Source organism: Passer montanus, unplaced genomic scaffold, assembly GCF_014805655.1.
Source record: "Passer montanus isolate IOZ18808 unplaced genomic scaffold, ASM1480565v1 scaffold187, whole genome shotgun sequence".
Lineage (NCBI taxonomy): Eukaryota > Metazoa > Chordata > Aves > Passeriformes > Passeridae > Passer > Passer montanus.
Window position 1 is genome coordinate 333613 of NW_024366159.1, and position 20687 is coordinate 354299.

Below are 20687 nucleotides of genomic sequence, written 5' to 3' on the forward strand. Positions count from 1 at the left end.
GCAGTCACACCACGAGTATTCATTAAACAATTAACGATGATCATCTGATGAGCGCTGCCTCCAGCCTGGGGGTCCCAGCACAGGGAGGATGAGGAGTGAGCCCAGGATGATCCGAGGCATGGAGCAGCTCTGCTGGGAGGAAAGCCTGGGAGAATTGGGGTCATTCAGCCTGGAGAGGCTCGGGGTGACCTCACTGTGCCCTTCCTCCTTTCTCCTGCCCCCAGGGTTTGGTGGAACAGCTTTGGAAATGCCTGCCCTGCACCTGCTGGTGGCTCCATGGAAACTCTGGTGCCCAGCCAGCCTGGCTCTGGCTGCAGGACAGCAGGACAGCAGCACCCGGGGCTGTGCCATTGTCCCTCAGCGCCTGTTGCCACCGGCAGCCAGCGAGGGGGGACTGGGAATTCTGGCCCACCAGAGCTGCTGGAATCTCGGGATCTCTGGGTGTCTCCATGGGCTGAGGCTACCTGGATCCCGGGCAGGGTGAGGCTCCCTGGATCCTGGGCAGGGTGAGGCTCCCTGGATCCCGGGCAGGCTGAGGCTGCCTGGATCCCGAGCAGGGTGAGGCTCCCTGGATCCCGAGCAGGGTGAGGCTGCCTGGATCCCGAGCAGGCTGAGGCTCCCTGGATCCCGAGCAGGGTGAGGCTCCCTGGATCCCGAGCAGGGTGAGGCTGCCTGGATCCCAAACACCTTCAGATCCTGAACAGAGCACAGGGCCCCAGTCCCACACAGCCTGAAGCTGCTTCCCCAGCTGGCTGATGTTCCCAGCCCACTCCTGCAGCCCCGCCATGCCCCGATGCACACGATGGAGGTTTGTGCCTGCAAAGAGCAGCTTTTGCACATCCCTCTGGTCCCTGCCCGGCTCCGGCAGCGTTCCTGGGGAATTGCAGGGCTGTGCTGCCCCTGGGGCTCGGAGAAATCCCTGGAGAGCCCTGCTGTGACAGATGGCTGGGGTGACCTGCTCCCAGCCCAGCAGCAGGTCCTGCGGGGGGATTACAGCTCCAGCAGCCGGGAGGGAGCAGGCACGGCTGGGCTGTGATTAATCAGGTTCATTAACGCCCTCCTGGCCCGGTGTTCTCCTTCCAATCCCACCCCTGGCCTTTGCAACTCCAGCTCCGGCCGGGAAGCGCCAGAGAGGGGTGAGAGTGCTCTCGTTGAGATGCAAAACTGCATTTCTGCCATTTCCAGGAGCCAGGGGACGTGGAGGGAGCCAAGGGGCCGGAGGAGGGGGGGCGTGGGTGTGCGTTGGCATTTCAGCGTTCCCTGCCCACTCCCATTCCCTATTATTCAGTCTCCATGGAATCCTGAGGGCTTTTTTTGGGTGCCCACTGTTGGATCTGCTCTATTGTTACTATTGCTCTTCGTAGCTGGAATTTTTTAGGACAAAAGGTGTGTGTTATATTTGGGTTGTGAAATTCCACCTGGTGACTCCTGTCAGAACTCAGATGGCTCCCAAACCACAGGGGTGCTGGAGCTGTCAGGGATTATCAGCTCTGTGAGTGTTAATTCTCCTCTCCCTGCTGGGGAGCAGGAATCCCTCCCTCCTCCAGCCCTGTGTCCCTTGGGAGCAGTTCCTTGGGAATGCAGCGAGGCTGGAGCTGGATGAGGCACCAGGAAAGGGAGGCTCAGCTCTGACCCAGGGCACACCCTGCTCATAAAATCTTTTTCCTCCCCTTCCCCTTCCCTTTTTTTTCCCCATTCCCTTTGGGCTCCATCCCAGGATGAGGCTGTCCCCACCTGCTCCTCAGGGGAGCATTTCCAGCAGCTCAGCGAGAGAGAAAGGCTCGGCGTGGGGGAGTTATATCATTTATATCATTCTTTATATCATCGTTGTTAAGAGTAGCAGGTATTGATGTACAATGCATCTGTCATCTTATTGTGCTTCCTATGAAAATGTGTGTACATAGTACAGATACCGGAGAGAATTCCACACTTTATACACTTGAAGGCATTCAGAGATCAGTAACAGAAAAAAAAATGGCACAAGAACAAGGCCTAAATGCTACTGGATGGGTATCTACACTGGCATGATGCATATAGATATATATATATATATGTACACATATATATATAGTCATATATATTATATATAAGAAATATAAAATGCCGATGACATAACAAAAAAGCGTTTTCTTCAACAGGTGAGCCTCAAGGTCAAATCCCAGCCCCATCTTTAAAAGCTTGAATGGGAAAGAGAAGGAAAGAAAATAAATAAATGAAATGTGATGAAACATTAGGAGAAATCCATAAGAAAATTTATGGATGTGGCCGACCCGTCGTCTTTGGGTGATCGCTGGATACAAAGGACTGACCCCCAGTTCCTAATTTTGGTCAGGAAGCAAATAATAAGAATAAAAATGACAAGAATAAAAATCAAAACTGCAGTTTAGAAAAAAAAAAAAATTACTAAAAATACTTATTGCAAAAGCTCTTAAAGATAAGTAGCACTTGGGCCCGGGTAGGGCTCTGGCCTGGGGGCTGAGAGACGGGCTGGGGGGCCAGATGGGGACCCCAGAGGGGACTGGTGGGCACCGACAGGCTCGGGGGGCAGTGGCCCGGTGGCCACGGACCCCAGCCAGGGCAGGGCTGTGCCAGGGAGGGGCAGCAGAGGCCCTGGGACCCCACAGACACCCCAAAGCCCCGGGGGCAGCGGCTGTCGGGGCTCAGCAGGGCTGGAGCCCCAGAGCCCCCCGTGAACCCCGGGGGGGTTGGGGCTCCGGTGCCTGCCCGGCCACGGTGGTGCCAAGGGGAGAAATGGGGCCCGGGGTTTCCCTGTGCCCTTCTCCCCCAGGATGGCTGGGTGTGGGGCCACAGGGCTCCCTTGGGAGGGACCATGGGGCCGTGCTGGAGCTGGCCAGGCTGCCCAGAGCCCAGCAGGGACAGTGCCCAGTGTCCTCAGAGCCGAGGTGGCACCTCCCAGCCGAGCCCCCTCCGGTGCTCCCGGGGCTGATCCCGGGGCAGGGGCCAAGGAAGACGTTCTGGACAGGTGGAGGTGCCGCGTCTTCGTGCCGGGAGCGCCCGGGCGAGCCGGGGCTGCGGTCCCGGGGCACTGAGGAGCTCTCTGGGGACTCCCAGCCTGCTGCCCTGTGCCGGGCACACCGGGGGCTCCCCAACGAGCCCCCAGCAGGCACAGGGGGCCCAGCAGGCACGGCCAAGGCGTTGGAGTAGGATGAGCATGGAGACGACGGAGGACAGACGGACAGGGCTGTGGATGGAGACTGCGGCCGAACGGCTGCTTCTTCTTGGCTTCTGGGTTTTAGTTAAAAAGGCCGAGGGGAGCCAAGGGGGAGCCGGGGCAGGCCCGTGCCCTGGCCCACTGTGCGTGTCGCTCCCGCTCCGCGGGACGGCCGGGCTGGAGCATCCTGGAGTCTCTGAAGGAGCAGGGCAGGCGCAGAGCAGCCGCCGCGGGGGCTGCGCCGGGGTCTGGCAATGCCCGACCCCACTGCCCGCCCCGAAATCCGAGGCCGTCGCTCTTGTCCGTGTCCCACCGTGCCGAGGAGCAAAGGCCCCCTAGATGTGTCTCTCCGCTGGCGCCGGCGGGGAGAAGGGCAGCTCTCGCAGGGCTTTGGTAGCTCAGGTTGTACATCCAGACGTCGGTTAGCAGGTGAAGTCCTCAAAGGTGCCCCGGGCCGGGTGGTGAGGTAGGATGTTGGCTGCGTACGTCATGCCTGCTGGGTGCCCCCGTATGCTTTCACAGGGATTCTGCAGGATAAACGGGATGTTGGGGCCGCTGCTTCCATCCAGGTCCTTGCAGAGACCCAGCGCCATCTCCCCTTTCCCAGGGGCTCCCCAAAACCGGCACTCCCCACCCCCCAGGCTGCAGGAGGGGCCAGGCAGGAGGGGACCGTGCTGTGCCCCACACTCACGTGGCGCTTCACGTCGTCCATGCTCAGCGCGACGCCCTTGTCTGTGTTGTTCCTCTTGTGGTTCTTGCGGCACTTGCCCCGCCGGCACAGCCGGTGCTTTATCACCTGCCAGAGCCACGTTTCAGCGCCGTGGGGCTCATGGGTGGCCCTTCCCCACGTCCCACACGGGCACAGCCTTGGGATGGAGGAGACACTCACCTCATAGGCGTAGTCAAACAGCTCCAGCACTGTGAGGATGCTGGCCCCAATGAACAGCCCCATCTGCCCTCCAATGTCACCTGCAGAGGAGAGGGAAACCATCAGGGTGGCCTGAGTCCAGAGTCAGGTGGCAGAGGAAGCAGAGAAAGGGCAGAATTTGTCACCACTGTGGCTGGTGCCCGCTCATGGCAGTGGGGTGCCCTGCTCCACATCTGTGCTGTCGGCACATCCCAGTGCCTTGGGAACAGGCCATGGTGACAGGGCCAGCACAAGGCCGCCTCGCTGGGGGACTCTGGCTGGGGACTGCCCAGGGCTCCCCACAGCCACCAGCACTCACCCAGCAAACCCGCCACCTCGTACGCCTTCTTCTGCTCGATCGTCTCGTAGTTCAGGGCTTCAAAGAAGATATCCAGCACCAGGATGTTCTCCCTGTGCAGGACAGAAGTGGCATCAGGCTGAGGTTTGGGGTGGAGGGAGCAGACCCTGCCCCACCACCACGGTGCCTTACCCGATGTACTGCTCTGACTTGTTGTACTTCTTGGCCAGGTACTTGGCCGAGGCCTTGCTGGGGATCTTGACCATGGAGAGCTCTTTGCCGTAGCGGGTCATGTTGCAGGGCATCTCACAGATGCAGTACTCATTGTCCTTCTCCACCAGGAAATCTGTGCGGGGAGAGAGGGGGATGGCGAGATGGAGAAACCCAACCACAGCCCCGTCCCACCCACGGGGCCGGGCAGCCTCACCTAAGGCGGGGTCCGCGCACTCCTTGTACTGCTCCGGGGTGCAGTAAGGGGCATCGCCTGGGGAGACACAGAGCAGCTGTTGCAGCTGGGACCACAGCGGGGGCTGGGCCGGGCCGGGCCGGGCACGGGGCTCACCTGGCATGTGCACCATGCGGCAGTTGCAGTTCTCCACCAGGTAGCGGGTCTCGCAGTCGATCCGACACGCCGTGATGCTGTAGGTGTCGTAGAACTCCGAGTCGCCCGCCACGGCCTTGCAGTCGCCCCAGGGAGGAGGCAGGTAGATGAGCTGGAAGGGGAGAGAAGCCAGGAGTGAGGAGAGAACCCCCTGCAGTTCAGGGACAGACAGCCCAGGATGGGGTCCTCCCCTCCATGCAGTGTGGGGACAGGGGCACAGCGAGGGGAGGACATCCCACACCTGCCCAGTTCCTACCCGCTGCTCCTGGCAGGACACAAAGGTCTGGAAGCCGGGAGCCACCCCGAAGCCCAACTGGTCGATCAGAGGGGGCTCGTCCTGGCTGTGGATCTGCACCTTGATCCCGGCTTCGAATGAGGTCTCATCTGTGGCAGAGAAGTGGGGTGAGCACAGCACTGTCCCTGCTCCAAGGGGCTGTGCTGAGCCTGCTGTGAGAGGGACCACAACTCCTGCCTCCCACGCTTCCCTTGGGCCAAGTCATTCATCCACGTGTCCATCCATCTGTCCATCTCTTTCCTGCACCATGTCCTTGCCCCCTCCACCCCTACCCCCCTGCTCCACGCCCAGGAATGTGGCAGAGAAAGTATTTGACTCTATTTATAAACAAGTGATGGCTGCGTGTCTAAACGATGGGGAGTTGCCATGGCAAAGAGCAAAGACAAGGAGGAAAAGGCAAAGAAAAGACCAGAAGTGATGAGAAATGGAAGGAGGGAAGAGAAGGGAGCCCAGGGATGTGAATCTGTGGTCTGGGGAGCTGGGAAGGGGCTGGGCAGCACCCCAGGAGCTGCCAGTGACTGAGTGGGCCTGCTGGGGCAGTGGGTTACCTGTTTCCCCCCACACTGGCAGGTACTCGTCCTGCTGGATGTCCAGCATGATCTCCAAGCCGTTGCCAGTGCCCCCCTTCATGGTGATGAGCCGGGGCTTCCCGTCCTGCCCCGCGTTGAAGGTGTAGCACTTCCCATAGCGGGTGAAGACCTGCAGAGAGGACACAGCGCTGAGGCTGAGGCCCCTCTGTGTGCAGCCACAGCACGCAGCCAGGAGAGCATCCCCAGCCCCCAAACTCAGCCATCCCAGCCTGGGCATGGTCCGACCTGGGCTCCTGACCCACGGGATCTCTCAGTGTTGGAACTGCCCATCCTGGCCCTGGTGGAGGAGGAGATGTTCCCACAGGGATGGGCTCAGAGGATGCACTGCAGATTTACAGCCCCAGAGAGCCCACGGCAGCTGTGGCTCCCCAGGGTGGTGGCACTCAGCCTGATGCCTGCACCGGCGCCTCCTCCAAGCCCTCCTCCATCCCTGCAGAGGATGGGGCTGGACAGGATCCTGGACCCCCCATCCCTCCTTGGCCATTCCAGCTCTCGCCTCCGGCAGCCGGCACAGCCCCAAAACCACGGAGCTGCTGCCAGCCTGGGCAAGGGGCATGTGAGGGCAGTGGGCTCACACCACATGGTGCCCCACAAACCCTGATGGCACCAGGATGGAGGTGCCAGGCACCTCCTCAGCAAGCACAGCCCCGCGGATACGCTCCATGTCCCACCAGAGCGTCTCCACAGCCAGTGCCGTCCCCAGCTCCGGCAGATGGGGCTGAAATATCAGCCTGTCCCTGAGCAAGCTCCAAGGGCAGCATCACCTGCCGTGCCTGATCCGATCAGCCCTGGATCTGCTCCCTGTGCCGGGCCACCCTGGGGCTACTCACCGGCGCAAAGTCCCTGGGGCCGCAGCGCTGCCCGCGGTAGCTGCAGCTCAGCAGCATGTCCTCCAGCTGGTGGCAAGTGCGGTTAAAAAACCCGTACAAATTGAGGGGCTCGTCCTCCTCCCAGGGGCCGGGCTGGGCCGGGGTGAAGCCCAGCTCCATGCCGGGCTCGTAGTCCACCAGAGGGGCCAGGTAGAGCAAGTCCTCGCGGCTGAGCTGCGAGAGCCGCACACGGTTGATGTTGCAGAAGGTGACGGCGGGGAAGGTCATCTCGGGGCTGTCCTCCTCGCTGAGCAGCGTGACGTGGTGGTACTCCAGGTAGTAGGCGATGCGGTCGGCCACCTGGTAGAGGAAGACGGAGAGGGAGAGGAGGAAGGCCAGCGCCCACAGCGCCTGCCGGGCGCCCAGGCTGCCTTCCACGAAGATGTGGCTCAGCCCGTGCAGGGTGCAGCTGCTGGCAAAGGCCACGAAGTCCGTGGTTGCCCCTGTGTCCTCCTCGTCCTCTTCATCCTCCTCCTGCCCATATAGGAACTCGTCTGCTTCATCTTCTCCCTTCCCAGTGGCTGCAGCGTCTTCTGGCGCTTCCTCACTGGAGAAGGAGATGGTGCAGAATATCTGGAGAGGCATTGCCCAGCCTGGGGGTCCCAGCTGCAGTGTGGAGGTCCTGGCTCTGGTGTGGTGGTCCTGGCCCGTGCCCTGCCCCAGCCTGGGGGTCTTCAGTCAGTTCCTCAGCAGAGAGGGGCTGGGGAGAGCAGGGGAGGGGGAAGGGGCAAGTTCAGGGAGGAGAAATGGAGAAGGGAAAAGGAGTGAGGCGAGCGGGAGTGAGGGAGAGGAGCAGAGGGATGCTCGGAGCGAGGAGGGTATTTCAGGAGCAGGAGGGGAGGAGGAGCGAGGGGCGGTTCCGCGGGCTCCCCGGGCCCCCCGGGACCCGCCGGCTCCGGCTGCCAGGACGGAGCAGAGACATCACCTGCTGCAGAGGCGCCGTGGGAGCTGCCAGTGCTGCCTGGGGGCCCGAGGGGCTGCCAGGCCGGGGGCACACGCTGTGTGCAGGTCCCCAGTGCTGCATCCCCACGCCGTGCCCTCCGTCCTGGCGTGGTCTGGCCCTGGCAGCCCAAGCGGCTGCTCCAGCCAGGCCCTGCCCTCCCTGCTGGGTCCCCGGCTGTCTCCAGAGCCGCCGTATGCCAGGCTCTCTGCGCTCCTCCCCAGGGCAGCTGGAGCCAGAGGTTTTCCCAAAATGCTGGTGACACTGTCCTGGCTCAGTGGTGGTCCAGGTGGGGGGAAGGATGCTGTGGCGTCCTCAGGCTCCTGCGATGCTCCTCCTGCCCTGGCAGTGCCCATCGCTGCAGGCTCATCCCCCCGTGCCGCAGGGCACCGGCATGTGCACGTGAGAATCCAGCAAATCCAGCGTTCCCGGTGGTGTGAGGTCTGTCCTCCTCCGAGCAGGGCTGGTCTTGGCAGGATTTGGGTGCTGTCCAGGCAATGAGTTCTTCCGCAGAGCCCAGTCAGTGCTGGCCACGTCACCTCACGTTTTGGATTCCAGTGGGGCACAGGGAGCCACCTCTTCCCTCAAGGAATGGCATCCAGGCCTTGTGCTGCTGGACCAGGCGGGCTGAGGCTCCCAGGGAGCAGCTCTGGTGCAGGATGCTGGGATGGAGCTGCCGGGAGCACAGGCGTCTCCGCTCTGCACAGCGCAGCCCCTTCTCGTGGTTTGCTGATTTCCTGTACTCAGCACTTCATAAAAGCATCCAGAGACCACAGAGCAATCTCCAGCCCCATCCCGGCACCGGGGGAGAATCTAAACCTGGCAGCATTTGGATGTGCAGGGGCTGGATGGGAGCTTTGGGCTGGTGCCTGGCTGGGAGCAGCTCACCCCAAGCCCTCAGTTCAGCTGCTGTGTCTTGAACCCTGCACCCTGCAGGGTTCCCAGTCCCTGAGCACAACCCAGCACACATGGACACCACAAACTGGGAGAACAAATCGGTCAGGAGTCAGTAAAAATCTGATCTGATACCAGCACAGTATCTGAGATCCCTGGGCAGGTGATGCTGGTGGAACAGGCGCTGGGGATCCCTGCCAGGGGCAGTGATCCAAGATGTGACAGGGGGGTGTCCCATCCTGGGGCTCCCCACACTCAATATTCCCTTCAACAGGGGCCTTGTGTAAGAGGGACACTGGCAGATGCCACTTGGGGACCTGGGAGAAAGCGTGGATGACCTTGGGGACGAGCGCCAGAGCCATGGGATGAAATTTCATCAGGCCAAGATCAAGGTTGCACCTTTTGGGAGCATCCCAGAGAATCTGAGATGAAAACTCTTCCTGGACAAGAGAGTCAGGAAGATGAATTGGGTGCCTGGGAGCCACCAGGACACGGGGGCCAGGTCACAGCTGCCCTGTGCCTTTGGTGGGGATGAGCTGCAGCTGCAGGGCAGGGCTGTGACAGCATCAGGGCTGCTCCTGGCAGGAGGTTTGGAAGAGCTGGGCTGGCTCAGCCCTGTGGGAGCAGCCTGGGAACACCCTGGGCTGGTCCCACACAGGCTCAGGACAGGGAGGAGCAGGCAGGAGCTGCCCGGGGTTGGGGGGATTTCTGCTGCTCCCAGCTCTGACACTGGGTTCCTGTGCTATGGCTGTGGGGAGGGGAGAGGAGAAGGGAAGCGGAATTTAGGAATTGCAGGTTGAGGGGGTTGTTCAGCCCCGGCACGGCTCGGACAGGTGAGCCGTGCCGCGCGGGGCCATCAAGCAGTCCCTGTGGTGCGAGAGAGGGGCGGGGAGGTTTAATGTGTCTTCTTGGGAGCGATTGCAGCAGGGAGAGAGAGAGAAAGATGCTGTAATGAAAACATCCCATCATCGACTGGGGCCATTAACCTGCTTCGCTCGGCTTAAACACCTCGCGGGATGCGCCGGGGCTGGGTCCCAGCAGCAGCGCCCGGCTCCGGTTACCGCCACCTGTCCCAGCGCCGACACCCGAGCCGGGGTGAAGGTGACCGGGGACAGCCGCAGCCTGGAGCGCGGTGGCACCAGCGCCAAGGGGAGCGCGTCCTGACCCCCGGATTGGGGACAAAGTGCGGCCGTGTGCTGCAGGCAGGGGGGTGCCGCCCTGGTTTGTGCAAGTTTTGGAGATGCTGGAGGAGTCCTTGGGCTCGTTCCAGCTCCTCCCTCGCCGCGAGTTATTTTTACCCTCTCTCAGGTAAAGCTTTGGCGGGGGCGAGGGACGGGGGATGCTATAATTAGCCGTGACATCAGCCCCCGTGGCGGGTGCTGGGGTGATGCCGCCACACCCGAGGCGGCGCTGGGACCGGGGATGCTCCGTGCCCTCCTCCCCGCCCCGGTGAGAGGTGTGGGATGGGAGGAGGAGATGGGTTTTTCCTGCCTCCAGCACCGTGTTTGGCCACTGTCCCGGGGCGGTTCGGCCCCGCTCGCTGCTCTGCGGCTCCTGACGGGCCTGGGAAAGGAGGTTTCCCGGAGCGGGGGAGCACGGAGGCGGCGGGGGGGAAGCGGGAGCGGGATTTGACGGCAGCAACAGCACATTTCACAGCCTGTCACGCTTTAATGGCAGAGGAGATCAAAGCCGGGATGGAGTTATTCATAGAGATAAACCAATCCCCGAGGAGGCGAGGAGAAAACAACATTGCAAGCTCTGTTATCCCAGGTCTCCGAGCCCCGGGGAGGCTGTCGCCGAAAGCGCCCCGGGAGCTGGACCCGCTCGGTTTTGTGACGGGCACTGCCCATCCCTGCCAAAGACTGGCGGAGCCGGGGCTGAGCTGCCCACGTCATCCCTGGGGGTGCCCGGAGGTCGGAGCTGGCTGCTAGGAAGGGATGGGATGAGGGGTGGGATGAGGCAGCCAAAGCAGCACGTGGGGGTGGACATGTGGGGCAGATGGAGACCCCAGGGCTGGGCTGTCCTGCTCCCACCACGCAGCCGGGTGTGCGAATCCAAAGGGAGAAAAATGAGGTTTTCCACGTGTCTTGGCCCAGGGATGTGCTTTGCAGCTCCCAGAGCTGCCAAGATGGTGGTGGAGGCACCGGCAGCGCTGCCACCGCCGCTCCGGGCGGGATGAGCCGCTCTGGGACAGCTCCAGGGCTGCACATCCCTCCCTGACCCTGGCGAGAGACACAGCAGAGGCAGCCAAGCAAGGTGGGATTGCCCGGGCAGGCGGGATCTGTGCCGGGACTAATCCTGCACCCCTTATCAGATGCTGCCACCTTGCCTCGGCTCGCTCCGCCAGCCAAGCCGGGCGCAGCTTGTGTTATCCGGCCCTTTATCCCCCAGATTAGACGCTTCACAGTGGATTAGCATGTCACATTCTAATGCAGAAAAATTGATGATTAAAAAAGGAGTTTTTCCCTCTGTATTATTCCCCACCTCCGCCTCCTCTCCACCCCGTCCCTGCAGGCCCACCAGCCCCAGCCGCGGGCACCGGCGATGCCACGGTGCTGGGTGATGCCAGCGTCGCTTCCCTGGATCAAACGGGATGGCAAGCAGGAAGCCAAAGGTGCCTTTTTCACGCCGCATCCCGGCTGCTTGTGGTGGCGAGGTCCGGCACTCCAGGTGCCCGTGCCATTCCCGTGCTCCCGGCTGCAGACTCAGCACCTGCAGCACAGGACTTTAATAAAAAGCACATTACGGTGAGTAATGTGCTAAGTGGACTTCATTATAGAGCCAGGGCCTCCCTGGATCCCGTTGTTCCATATGATTTCATATCAGATGAGCCTTATCTCCTCTCCAAACGCTTCCATTTAAACTCTATTAATCTTTCAAAGCTTTCCTGGGCAAGCTCTTCCCAGGCAGCCCTGCTGGGTGCCGGTGCTGCTGCCCCGGGCACTGAGGCCACCTGCAGCCAGGCTGGCCGGGGGTTTGGGGGGGCTCGGCCAGGACCCCCCCGCAGCTCCGTGGGCAGTCCAGCGTGTCCCTGGAGCCTCGGCTGTGATCCGCCGTGACGGCTCCGCAGCCGCCGCATCCTCCTCCCCAGGATCTGTTTACGCTCCTATAATTGAACCTGTTTGTACCGCTGAGAGCTTCCCGGTGATTTCCCCGCTGGCAGTGTCCCTCTGTGCCGTGCGGGGGTCACCGGGACTCTGCCAGGAGCCGGAGGATCTGCCGAGGTGTCGCTAATTCCCGCGCATCCAGGATTATTCCCGCCGACCCCGATCCCAGCGCCTTCCCGGGTTTCCTGGCGATGGCGAATCACCCGTAAGCAGGTTGCGATTTTTTCCGACATCCTTCACAATCGCTCAGCCAGTTCATGCAGGCAGATTCGAGCCGGCGGTTTTATTGGAGGGGGGAAGAGCCCACGGTGTTCCGGTCTGGTTTCCTTGCTGTGCTCGCTCGCTCCGGCTCCGCACGTATCACGCTTTTCAAATCTAATCTAATCCAAGCAGAGCAGTCACACAGCCCTGGCATGTGGTGGCTCTGGAAGGGTGTCCCTGTCCCTGCCAGGAGAGCAGGGGTTTAAAATCCCTGAAAAATCACAGAGTGCGTGGGAACACCCTGCCCCAGCTCCGTCCTTGGGCTGAGAGCCTGGATGCAAACACACCAAACACTCCACACAGAAAAAACCCTCCAAAAAAACAAATAATTGGTTATAATATCCAAGTGTCAGGGCTGTATAAATAAATAAGAGCCAGTGAGGAGCTCCTTGAACCCTGGCTGGAGCAGGAATTGCAGCGCTGCCTCGGGAGCCCCGGCCAAGCTCCACAGGCGATAAAACACAGGTGGCTCTAAACAGCCAGAGAAATTAAACTGAGGAAAAAAGGCCACGAGACAGTTAATTTCCTGGTCTCCCTGTGGAGATCTGTGGCTCCAGAGGCTCGGGGGATCTGACCCCTCCAGCCTGGCTTCTCCCCACTTGATACCAGGGAGAGAGGGAAAATGGCACCAGGAGGGTCCTGGGCAGGTCCTTTGGCACCCTCAGAGAGCACCTGGCTATTGCCCAGCCCGGGGCTGGGAAAAACACCAAAGGGAGGCTGAGAGGAACATCTTGGAGCCCCTCATCTGCTGGTGCTGTCCAGGCTGTGCTTCCAGCCTGTGGATCCCTTGGGACACACGTGCCCTGTCCTCAGCCGTGAAATCCTCACCTCCATTGCGGTCAGATACCACTCGAAAGCCTCCTCATCTCCTCCAGCAGCCACAGATGCCATTACAGCTTATTAATAATCATTAATAATTCATTTGTTAATGAGTCTTTATGTGCAAAGGCATTGCAAGAGGAATGGGATTGGCCAGAGCTGAAGCTGAGATGCTCGGAGCTCTTGGCGCGACACCTCTGGGTGTGTGTGGTGCCTCTGGCTGTGTGTGACACCTCCGGGTGTGCAAAGTGCTTTGGGGTGTGACATCTCCACATGTGCAAGGTGCTTTTTGTGCGTGTGACCGCTCCGGGTGTGTGCAGAGCTTTGGGGGTGTGTGACCCCTCCGGGTGTGCAGGGGGAGCTGCTGGGGCTGGGCACGGCCCCTGGGCAGAGCCAGGGACTAAATGACACCAGCTGAGCCTGACCCTGATCCCACAAGTCCTCCTCCTCTAATCCCAACATTTTCCAGAGTGCTGAGGTTCAGGTGCTGGATGCGCTGCCATTCACAGCTCTAATGGAGTGGCTGTGGGGTGCAGGCACGTGGTGCCTCTCGCTGTTCTCATCCCTCTTGTTCCTGATCCTCTTCTGCCCCATCTTGGCCAAGCTCAGTCCTGCTGGGCTCACTGGAGCCGGTCCCACAGCGCCGGGGCCGTGCTGTCCCCGTCCTGCCGCAAAGGGAGAGCAAAGAGCAGCCAGCTTCCCACGAGGGTTCCCATCCAGCTTCGTGTCAGTGTGGGGTGAGCAAAGGCACAGCCCAGGGCTCCCCCGTTCTGCCTGACCAGGTCTGGGAATGCTTGGGTGAAGCTGGGACAAGGAGGCAGCTGAGGAGCAACGCCTGAGTGTCTCTGCTCCGTGCCCGAGGGCGAAACAGCTCACGGCTGCTTTCCGGATGATTTGCTTTGAGCAAAATACAGTGATACGGGAAAAATCTCCGAGCTGCCGAGCAGACAACAGAGCTGGGGCACTCCCGACCCGCTGCACTTCCCGGGAGAGCCGAGTCACCACCAGCAAACGGCTGCGGTCCCGCGCGTGGCGGCTCCTCTGCTCCGTCACCTCCGATTATCTCGCCCGTGTCCCGCTGCTTTTGCTTCATTCGTCTGGAAAACGGGGCAGCCTCGGGGGTCAAACCCTGCTGCGGTTCGGCCGCGGAGAGAGGCCGGTGTGGGGAAGAGCCCGGGCGGAGTTTGCCGATGATCCAGGTGAGGATGCTCAGCCGGGCCCCTGGGGACACCGCCGGGATGCCCGAGGTGAATCAGTGCTCAGAAACAACGGATACGTGCCAGCAGTTTCCAACTCTTATAAGTTATTTAGGAGCCTGCGTGCTGCTTTAAAAAGTGATTTGCATAAATCACTCGAATGTCTTACAGAATTTGTAAGTGCACCGGGGGCCGAGGTGGGATCTGCTGGGGCTCGGAATGCTGCTGGGAACCAGCCCCAAACCAGCACGGGACTGTCTGGGGCCGCTGGCCGTGCCTGGTGCCCACGCGCTGTCCCCAAGTTGTTTTTCCAGAGCCAGATGGACCCATGCGGTTTGTTTATTAACTGTCAAAAGCTCCAGGAAATGTCTGGGTATCAGTAATTCCCGCGCCCGGTCTCTCCAGCTGTGCTGGAGATGCTTCTCACTCCGGCTCCGTGATTATCCACTAACGCTGCGCGGCGGGGGAGCTCCGCTCGCCGCGGGGCTCCGGCCTTGTGACTGCCGCGGGGGGCTGCATGGGGGTCCCTGCAAGGGGCCGGGGCTGGATCCCGCGGGGCTGAGAGCCAGGGGGAGCAGGGGGGCAGCGGCACCCCCGGCTGAGCACCCCCGAGCGTGCCCTGCTGTGCCCACCCCTCCGAGACCCCACGGGGGTGCAGGACAGCCCAGAGCCCACCGACAGGGCAGGCTTGACCCACACAAGGGGTTTTTTTCAGCAGTTTTTTTCATTTTACCATGTTCCCGGGGCTCCAACACTGCCAGCTGCAGCGAGGTGGGCCGAGCAGGGAGCCCAGGGGTGCAGAGAGGTTTTGGGGGGGCAGAGGGGCACACACTGGGGTTGAGCAGAGTCTGAGGGGTGCAGCAGGAGCTGGAGGTGTCTGCTGGGGTTCACCAAGGCGCAGTGGGGCCAGGAGGAGGGTGGGGAGGCCCAGCAGGAGCAGTGGGGAGCAGGATCTGTTCTCCATCACGGGAGCTCCTGCTCTGCCCCGGAGATGGGAGGAAGGAGGAGAGGAGGAGTGTGGCTGGGGTTTGCTGGGACTGCTGCAGCCCCTTCCCGCTCCCGCTCTGGCTCTGGCTCTGTGCACCCGGTGCTTCCAGGGCAGAGGATGCAGAATTCAATGCAAAAGGCAGCGGCATGATCTCCACGTCAAACTCAATTCTGCCTAGTGCCAGCTCAGCCCTGGAGCCTCATGGAAACGGTCCAGAGGTCTTAATCCTCTGCAGCTCATCCAGGCTGTCCCATGCACGCTGCCCAGGGCTCTGGGCTCAGCCACCGTGCCCCAGAGCAGGACAGGGAGCTCGGGATGGGCCTCTCCCTGCGGTGGGTTCGCAGGGTGTGAGAAGGAAAAGCTGCAAATCCCCATTGTGCCACCCCGGGCACAGCCACTCCTGCCCGCCCAAGCACGGGGCACCTTCCCGAGCTTTCCTGCAGCCACAATTCCCATCCTGGGCTGCGGAGAGGAAGCTCATCCTCTGCATTTCTCCTTTTTCCCTGGGATTTGGAGCCCAGAGACAGGGCTCGTGGGCTCTCCCTGGCTGGGAGAGGCGCTGGGGATGTGCGAGGCCCCGGGGGAACCTCGGGTGAGGGGAGGAAGAGCGAGCAGGGAGCCGGGGGAGGGGGGCCGAGAGCTCCCGCAGGGGAGGGAGGACTCCAGCTCATAAATAATGAAGCAGGAAGAGGGAAACATTGATCCGTGTGCTAATGAGGGTGCCAGGGAGCGTGCCCTGAAACGGGGCGACAGCGACGGCAAGCCCCCCTGCCTGTCCCACCCCTGTGTGAGGCTCTGGGGACGGGGACACCTCAGCCCGTGTCCCTCAGGGCCATGTCCCGAGCAGGGTCAAGGCTCAAGCTTTGAGGTCATGCCAGGATTTTGGGGAGGAGATCAAGGCACCTCCCTGTGCATCCCTGTCCCTGTCCCAGCTGCTGCAGGGGGGAGCTCTGGTGGGCACCAAGCACTGCCCTGGTGCTGGAGGGGCTCTGAGGAGCCTGGGCAGAGCTGGGCTGGGCCAACGGTCCCCCCTGGTCTTTTTAGAGGGTTCACTCTGCACTTTGGGATGAGTCTGAGCCTGCTCAGCTCCACTGGGGTGTCCCTGTACCCTGCACACAGCTTGGGGGGGGACGAACAATGCCAGGACCCCCGATGTGGCCGCTGATGATGTAGGATGAAGGAGGAGGTGGGAAGAGCTCAAATCACCCCAGGATGGGCTTCTCCACAGCACCCAGCACCAGCCCCCTGTATCAGGGGACCTGTCCTGGCTGCAGGTGATGCTGTGAGCTGCCCTGGGGGTGACACCAGCCCCCGGGCTGCTCGGGGTGGGTGCTTTGGGGGGCACACGGGCAGTGCCCCCAGCACGGGGGGGTCTCTGCTCCGGTGCCGCTGCTCCCCCAGCCTGGCAGTGGGCGGGGGGGCCCCGGCAGGAGGCGGCTCCTCCTGTGCCTCGTGTCACCCCAGGTATTTCGGCTCCGGAGCCCCTCATTTGCATTCGCCGAGGCCGCCCCGAGCCCTCCCTTCTGCCGGGGACAGATAAGGTGGCACTGCAGTGTGTCGGGCCCCGGCGCTGCCACTGCTCCTGTGCTGGCCACCAGCATCACCCCTGGCCAGCCCCGGGACCCCCGGCCAGCCCCGGGACCCCCGGCTGCCCCCAGTGCCCTCCAGGCTGCCCCCAGTGCCCTCCAGTCTGTCCCCACTGACCTCCAGTCTGTCCCCATCACCCCCCTGGCTGTCCCCATCTGCCCCAGGCTGTGGGGTCTGGGCAGCCCCCAAATTCCCCCTGGCAGATCCCTCTGGATCTGTGAGAGAACGGGGCCAGCCCTGGGTGCAGAAGGGTCCCTGGACACTGAAGGGGCTTCCCGGAGTGCAGAGGGGACCCAGCCCTGGTGAGGGCAGGTCGGGCCCCACCGGGGCAGCGTGGGCTGATGGTGCCACCCCAGCTGCTGGTCCCCAGCACCCCCAGCCCGGCCAGGGCCACCAGGCCCAGAGCAGCACCGAGCCCAGCTCAGCCCGTGCAGGACCAGCAAGGCAGCAGGAATTTGCTGCTGAGACAATCCTCTACAAGCTTCTGAGAGTGCCAGAACCCCATCCCAGCCCCACCACACACAGACCTCCCTGTGCCAGATCCCAAAGAGCAACACAGATGCAGCGGAGCCAGCTTCCTCTAATCAAATCCATTAAATCATCCCAACCTGCTCGCAAGGAATAATCCAGGCAGGAATAACAAACCAGCTGCGAGTCTGTTTGGCTTTTGCCGGTTGAAGGGGATGCAGAACACAGGGATTTGGAACCCAAGAGATGAGGGAGGGAGCAGGGATTGAGGTCCCTGAGGATGGTTGGGCGCAGAAAACGCGACCGTGCCCTGGCAAGAGGCAGCATCGGAACCGGGCACGGGCTGGAGCTGGCCCTGCTGGAGGGGATCCAGCCCCCTCCGGGCTGCAACGTGCCTCCATTTAACAAATAAAACGCCTGATGGCTGACAACAGACACCTGCTCGTGGAAAGAGCCCATGACGGGAATTTAATGCCGATGATTAAAATCACCCGAACTGCGCTGGGACCTGGGCTCCGCATACACCCCCCTCAGCGTGGGGCATGAGGGGACAGCCCTGGGCTGGTGACCAGGATGGGGACCCCGGACAGCACAGGGACACGGGCTCCAGGCCGGAGCTGCTCGGGAGCAGCCGCCGCGGCTGCCGAATTGATTAGGCAGCACCCGAATAGCCGGCACTGTTCCACTCCCAGCTGGATGGGAGAGCAGGGATAAAGGCTTTATTGTGTGCTGGATCCACCAGCACAAGAACAACCTCCATGGCAGGGCTCAGCATGGAGCCACTGGGACCTGTGTTCCCAAGGGATACGGCCATCCGTGCTCTCCCTGCTTCTCCACTGGAGCCTCCTCACCATGGCAGCTTCCAGCCCGGCACAACCCTGCTCTGCAGAGCCCAAGTGATCCCGGGGAGCTGTGCCCACGTGGGAGCAGCCCACGGAGCTGTACGGAGCCACACGTGCTCCTGGGGACAACCTGCACCTCCAAAACCCAGCGGCACCCCCTTAGTGACGGTGCTGCCCGTCCTTTCCGAGCTGGGAGGAGGCAGGAGCAGCTACAGGTGGGCAAACACCCTCCTTGCATGGGGGGAAGGTGGCACTGGGCAGGGCCCACAGGTCACTCACCACTTTGAAGTCTTCAGGGGTGCACTGCTCCCCACGGAAGAAGCAGGACAGCAGCATCTCCCTGATGTCGTGGCCAGCCCGGTCGTAAAACTCCAGCATGTTGAAAGGTTTGGGCTTGAAGTTTCGGAAGTTGGCCTTGTCCTGCAGGATTTCCAGCTGCTTCTCATCGGCTGTCTGGATGTCTGGGATCTCGTATCTTGGGGGAAAGAGCAGGGACAGGCTCAGGCCTGGCTGTGGTGGCTGCTCCCACTGGCAAAGGCCACTTGGGGTTCCCAGGAGCGACCCCGGCATGGGCTCAGCACAGCCCCACCTTGCACGTGGCATTTCCAGAGCATCCAACAGCACAAAGGGGCCCAGAGGCACACGAAAGATGGCACAAGGAAGGATGAGGAGAAGCTGGGCTGTGGCCACCTTCCAAACCCATCCCTCTTGTCCCACTGCTGGTCCAGCAGCACCAGCCCTGGTTGAGGCCACCCAGCCACCTGCCCTGTGCCTTTGGTGGCATCCTGGTGAGGTGGTGGCCTTGCTGTGACATGGGCTGAACGGGCTGGGTCTCAGCCCTGCTGTCATGCTGGAAACCCCTCCCTGGGGCAGGAGTGGGGACAGCAGTGAAGCCCCTCGGCACTGGCATGGGCAGGGAGTGCACCAGGCTCTTGACAGCGGCTTGGCAGCACCAAGGAGCCACCACAGCCACGGGTGAGGGGCTTCCACAGCCCAAGGAATGGCACCTTGCTGGGGTGTGGGTCAGTGGCTTCACCTGCTGGCACCCCTGGCCTCGCTGCATGGGATGGCACCCAGCCATGGCACTGGAGCCAGGGGTGCTGGATCAGCCCCACAGGAAGCCAGGGGGTGGCCCAGGCCTTGCTGCATGTGCTGCACGCTGGGGAGGGGAGCTGTGTGCGCTGGAGCCGTCTGGGACAGCCCAGTGTGGGAGCCCAGGAGCACCAGCAGGACCTGGTGGCTCTTGGCTGCATCCAGACTGACTGAGATGTCACCTGGGGCCACCTCGAGGCACCAGCACCCACCTGTTATTGAGCAAGGCCAGGAGCTCGCCGGCGTGGTACAGGTCATTCTTGGTCACTCGGCTGAAGCGGAACTCGTTGAGGTTGCAGAAGGTGACGGCGGGGAAGGTGAGCCTGGTGGCCGCCACCTCGTCCAGCTTGGTGACGTGGGGGTACAGGAAGTAGTACTGGATGCGGTTGGTGCAGACGAGGGCGAGCAGGGCCAGCGAGCCCAGGAAGCAAAGAGCCCAGACCACGCGCTTCAGCGACAGCCGCTCGTACGAGAAGATGTGCGAGAGCCCGTGCAGGGTGGAGCTGCTGGCGAAGGCCTGGATGCTCACCGGCTGCCCGCTGTCCACCTCCTCCTCGTCCACTTTCAGGTCCATCATGGTCAGTGCCAGCACCCCGGGGCGGCCACTCTGCCGAGAAGGGAGCCCTGTGGGTGCCTCGTGGGTGCTGTGGGTGCCCAGCCCACGGCAGCCCCGGGCAGGGATGCGCCCGGCAGCGCCTGGCAGGGGCAGATGCTTTGCTGTGCCCTGCTCTTGCCCCCAAGCCTACATATATATATATATATATACACACATAGACATGATTATATATATATACATATATACATATAAATACATTGATTTGGATGCAGCCTCTTGCATTTCCCCCCCCTCCCACCTCCTCCCTGCCCTCCCCATCCCACGGCAGGACTGGGGTGCTGTGCCCACCCCCCCTCCATCACCTTATCCCCCCCTCCCACCTGCCCCGCTCCCCCTCCACCTCCCACAAATGGCACTGTCGCATCGACAAGCAGATGAAGGAATCAAGGATGCAAACCTGGGATCAGGGCCGGCGGCTGGAGCTGGGCTGGCGGGGCTGCCGCTGCGCCGCGGGAGCCGGGGCTGCGAGCACGGCAGCGAGCGGGAGATGTGCAGGCACCGAGGGTGCTGGGGCACCGAGCCCGGCAGCGGCGGGTGAACCGGAAAAGAAGGGGGGGGAATAAAAATAGCCCCGCTGGTACCTTGGTGCAAGCGTGGGAGCGGGGATGCGCCGGGGCCTCGCTCAGCGCCGCGCGGGGGGACCGCAGGCGACCATCGCTGGAGAGGAGGCAGCTGCCGTGTGCGAGGAGATAAGAGGAGGAGAAGGAAGGCGAGCAGGAGGCTGCTTCCCTGCCAAACACATGGATACCTCCCCCTGTGGCTATCTGGGAGCTGGTGATTTCTTCAGATGCATAATCCGCATGAAGTCATTGTCTGAGCGCTGGTGGGGCCGGAGGCCGCGGAGGGGTGAGGGGTGCCGCAGGCCGGTGGGCAGCGAGGAGGAGGAGGAGGAGAAGGAGGAGGAGGAGGAGGAGGGAGAGGCGCAGGAGCGGCGCTCCAGCGATTGCAGGCGCTGGCAGGGGCTGTTGGTGCTGCTGCCGTGTGCATGTGGGTAATGTGTGTGTGCGTGTGCGTGTGCCGCTCCCATCCCCCAGCGCCTTCCAGGGATGCTCCGGCTCCTCGCTCCCCGCTCCGCCCGACCCCCGGCCCCATCCCGCCCCCGGCCCCCTCTCTGCCTTGCCGCCTCCTCCCCGCCCTTCAGGATT

General features: G+C 62.2%; 1 protein-coding gene across 3 annotated transcripts; it reads right to left on the minus strand.

Moving 5' to 3' along the window:
• Positions 1–1786: 1786 nt before the first annotated feature.
• Positions 1787–20256, minus strand: ASIC1 (acid sensing ion channel subunit 1). Of its 3 annotated transcripts, none has more exons than XM_039705873.1 (12): positions 20124–20256; positions 19139–19533; positions 18114–18309; positions 5822–5972; positions 5235–5362; positions 4940–5090; positions 4805–4861; positions 4570–4723; positions 4399–4490; positions 4062–4141; positions 3864–3968; positions 1787–3699 (listed from the first exon to the last, which is right to left on the minus strand). In XM_039705873.1, the coding sequence occupies exons 2-12, from the start codon at positions 19501–19503 to the stop codon at positions 3595–3597; spliced, it is 1584 nt and encodes a 527-aa protein (XP_039561807.1). In that variant the 5' UTR covers positions 19504–19533; positions 20124–20256; the 3' UTR covers positions 1787–3594. The 3 variants fall into 3 exon arrangements, with proteins under 3 accessions (XP_039561807.1, XP_039561806.1, XP_039561805.1); XM_039705872.1 differs by lacking the exon at positions 20124–20256 and adding an exon at positions 19940–20076; XM_039705871.1 differs by lacking the exons at positions 18114–18309; positions 19139–19533; positions 20124–20256 and adding an exon at positions 6694–7494.
• Positions 20257–20687: the final 431 nt, after the last annotated feature.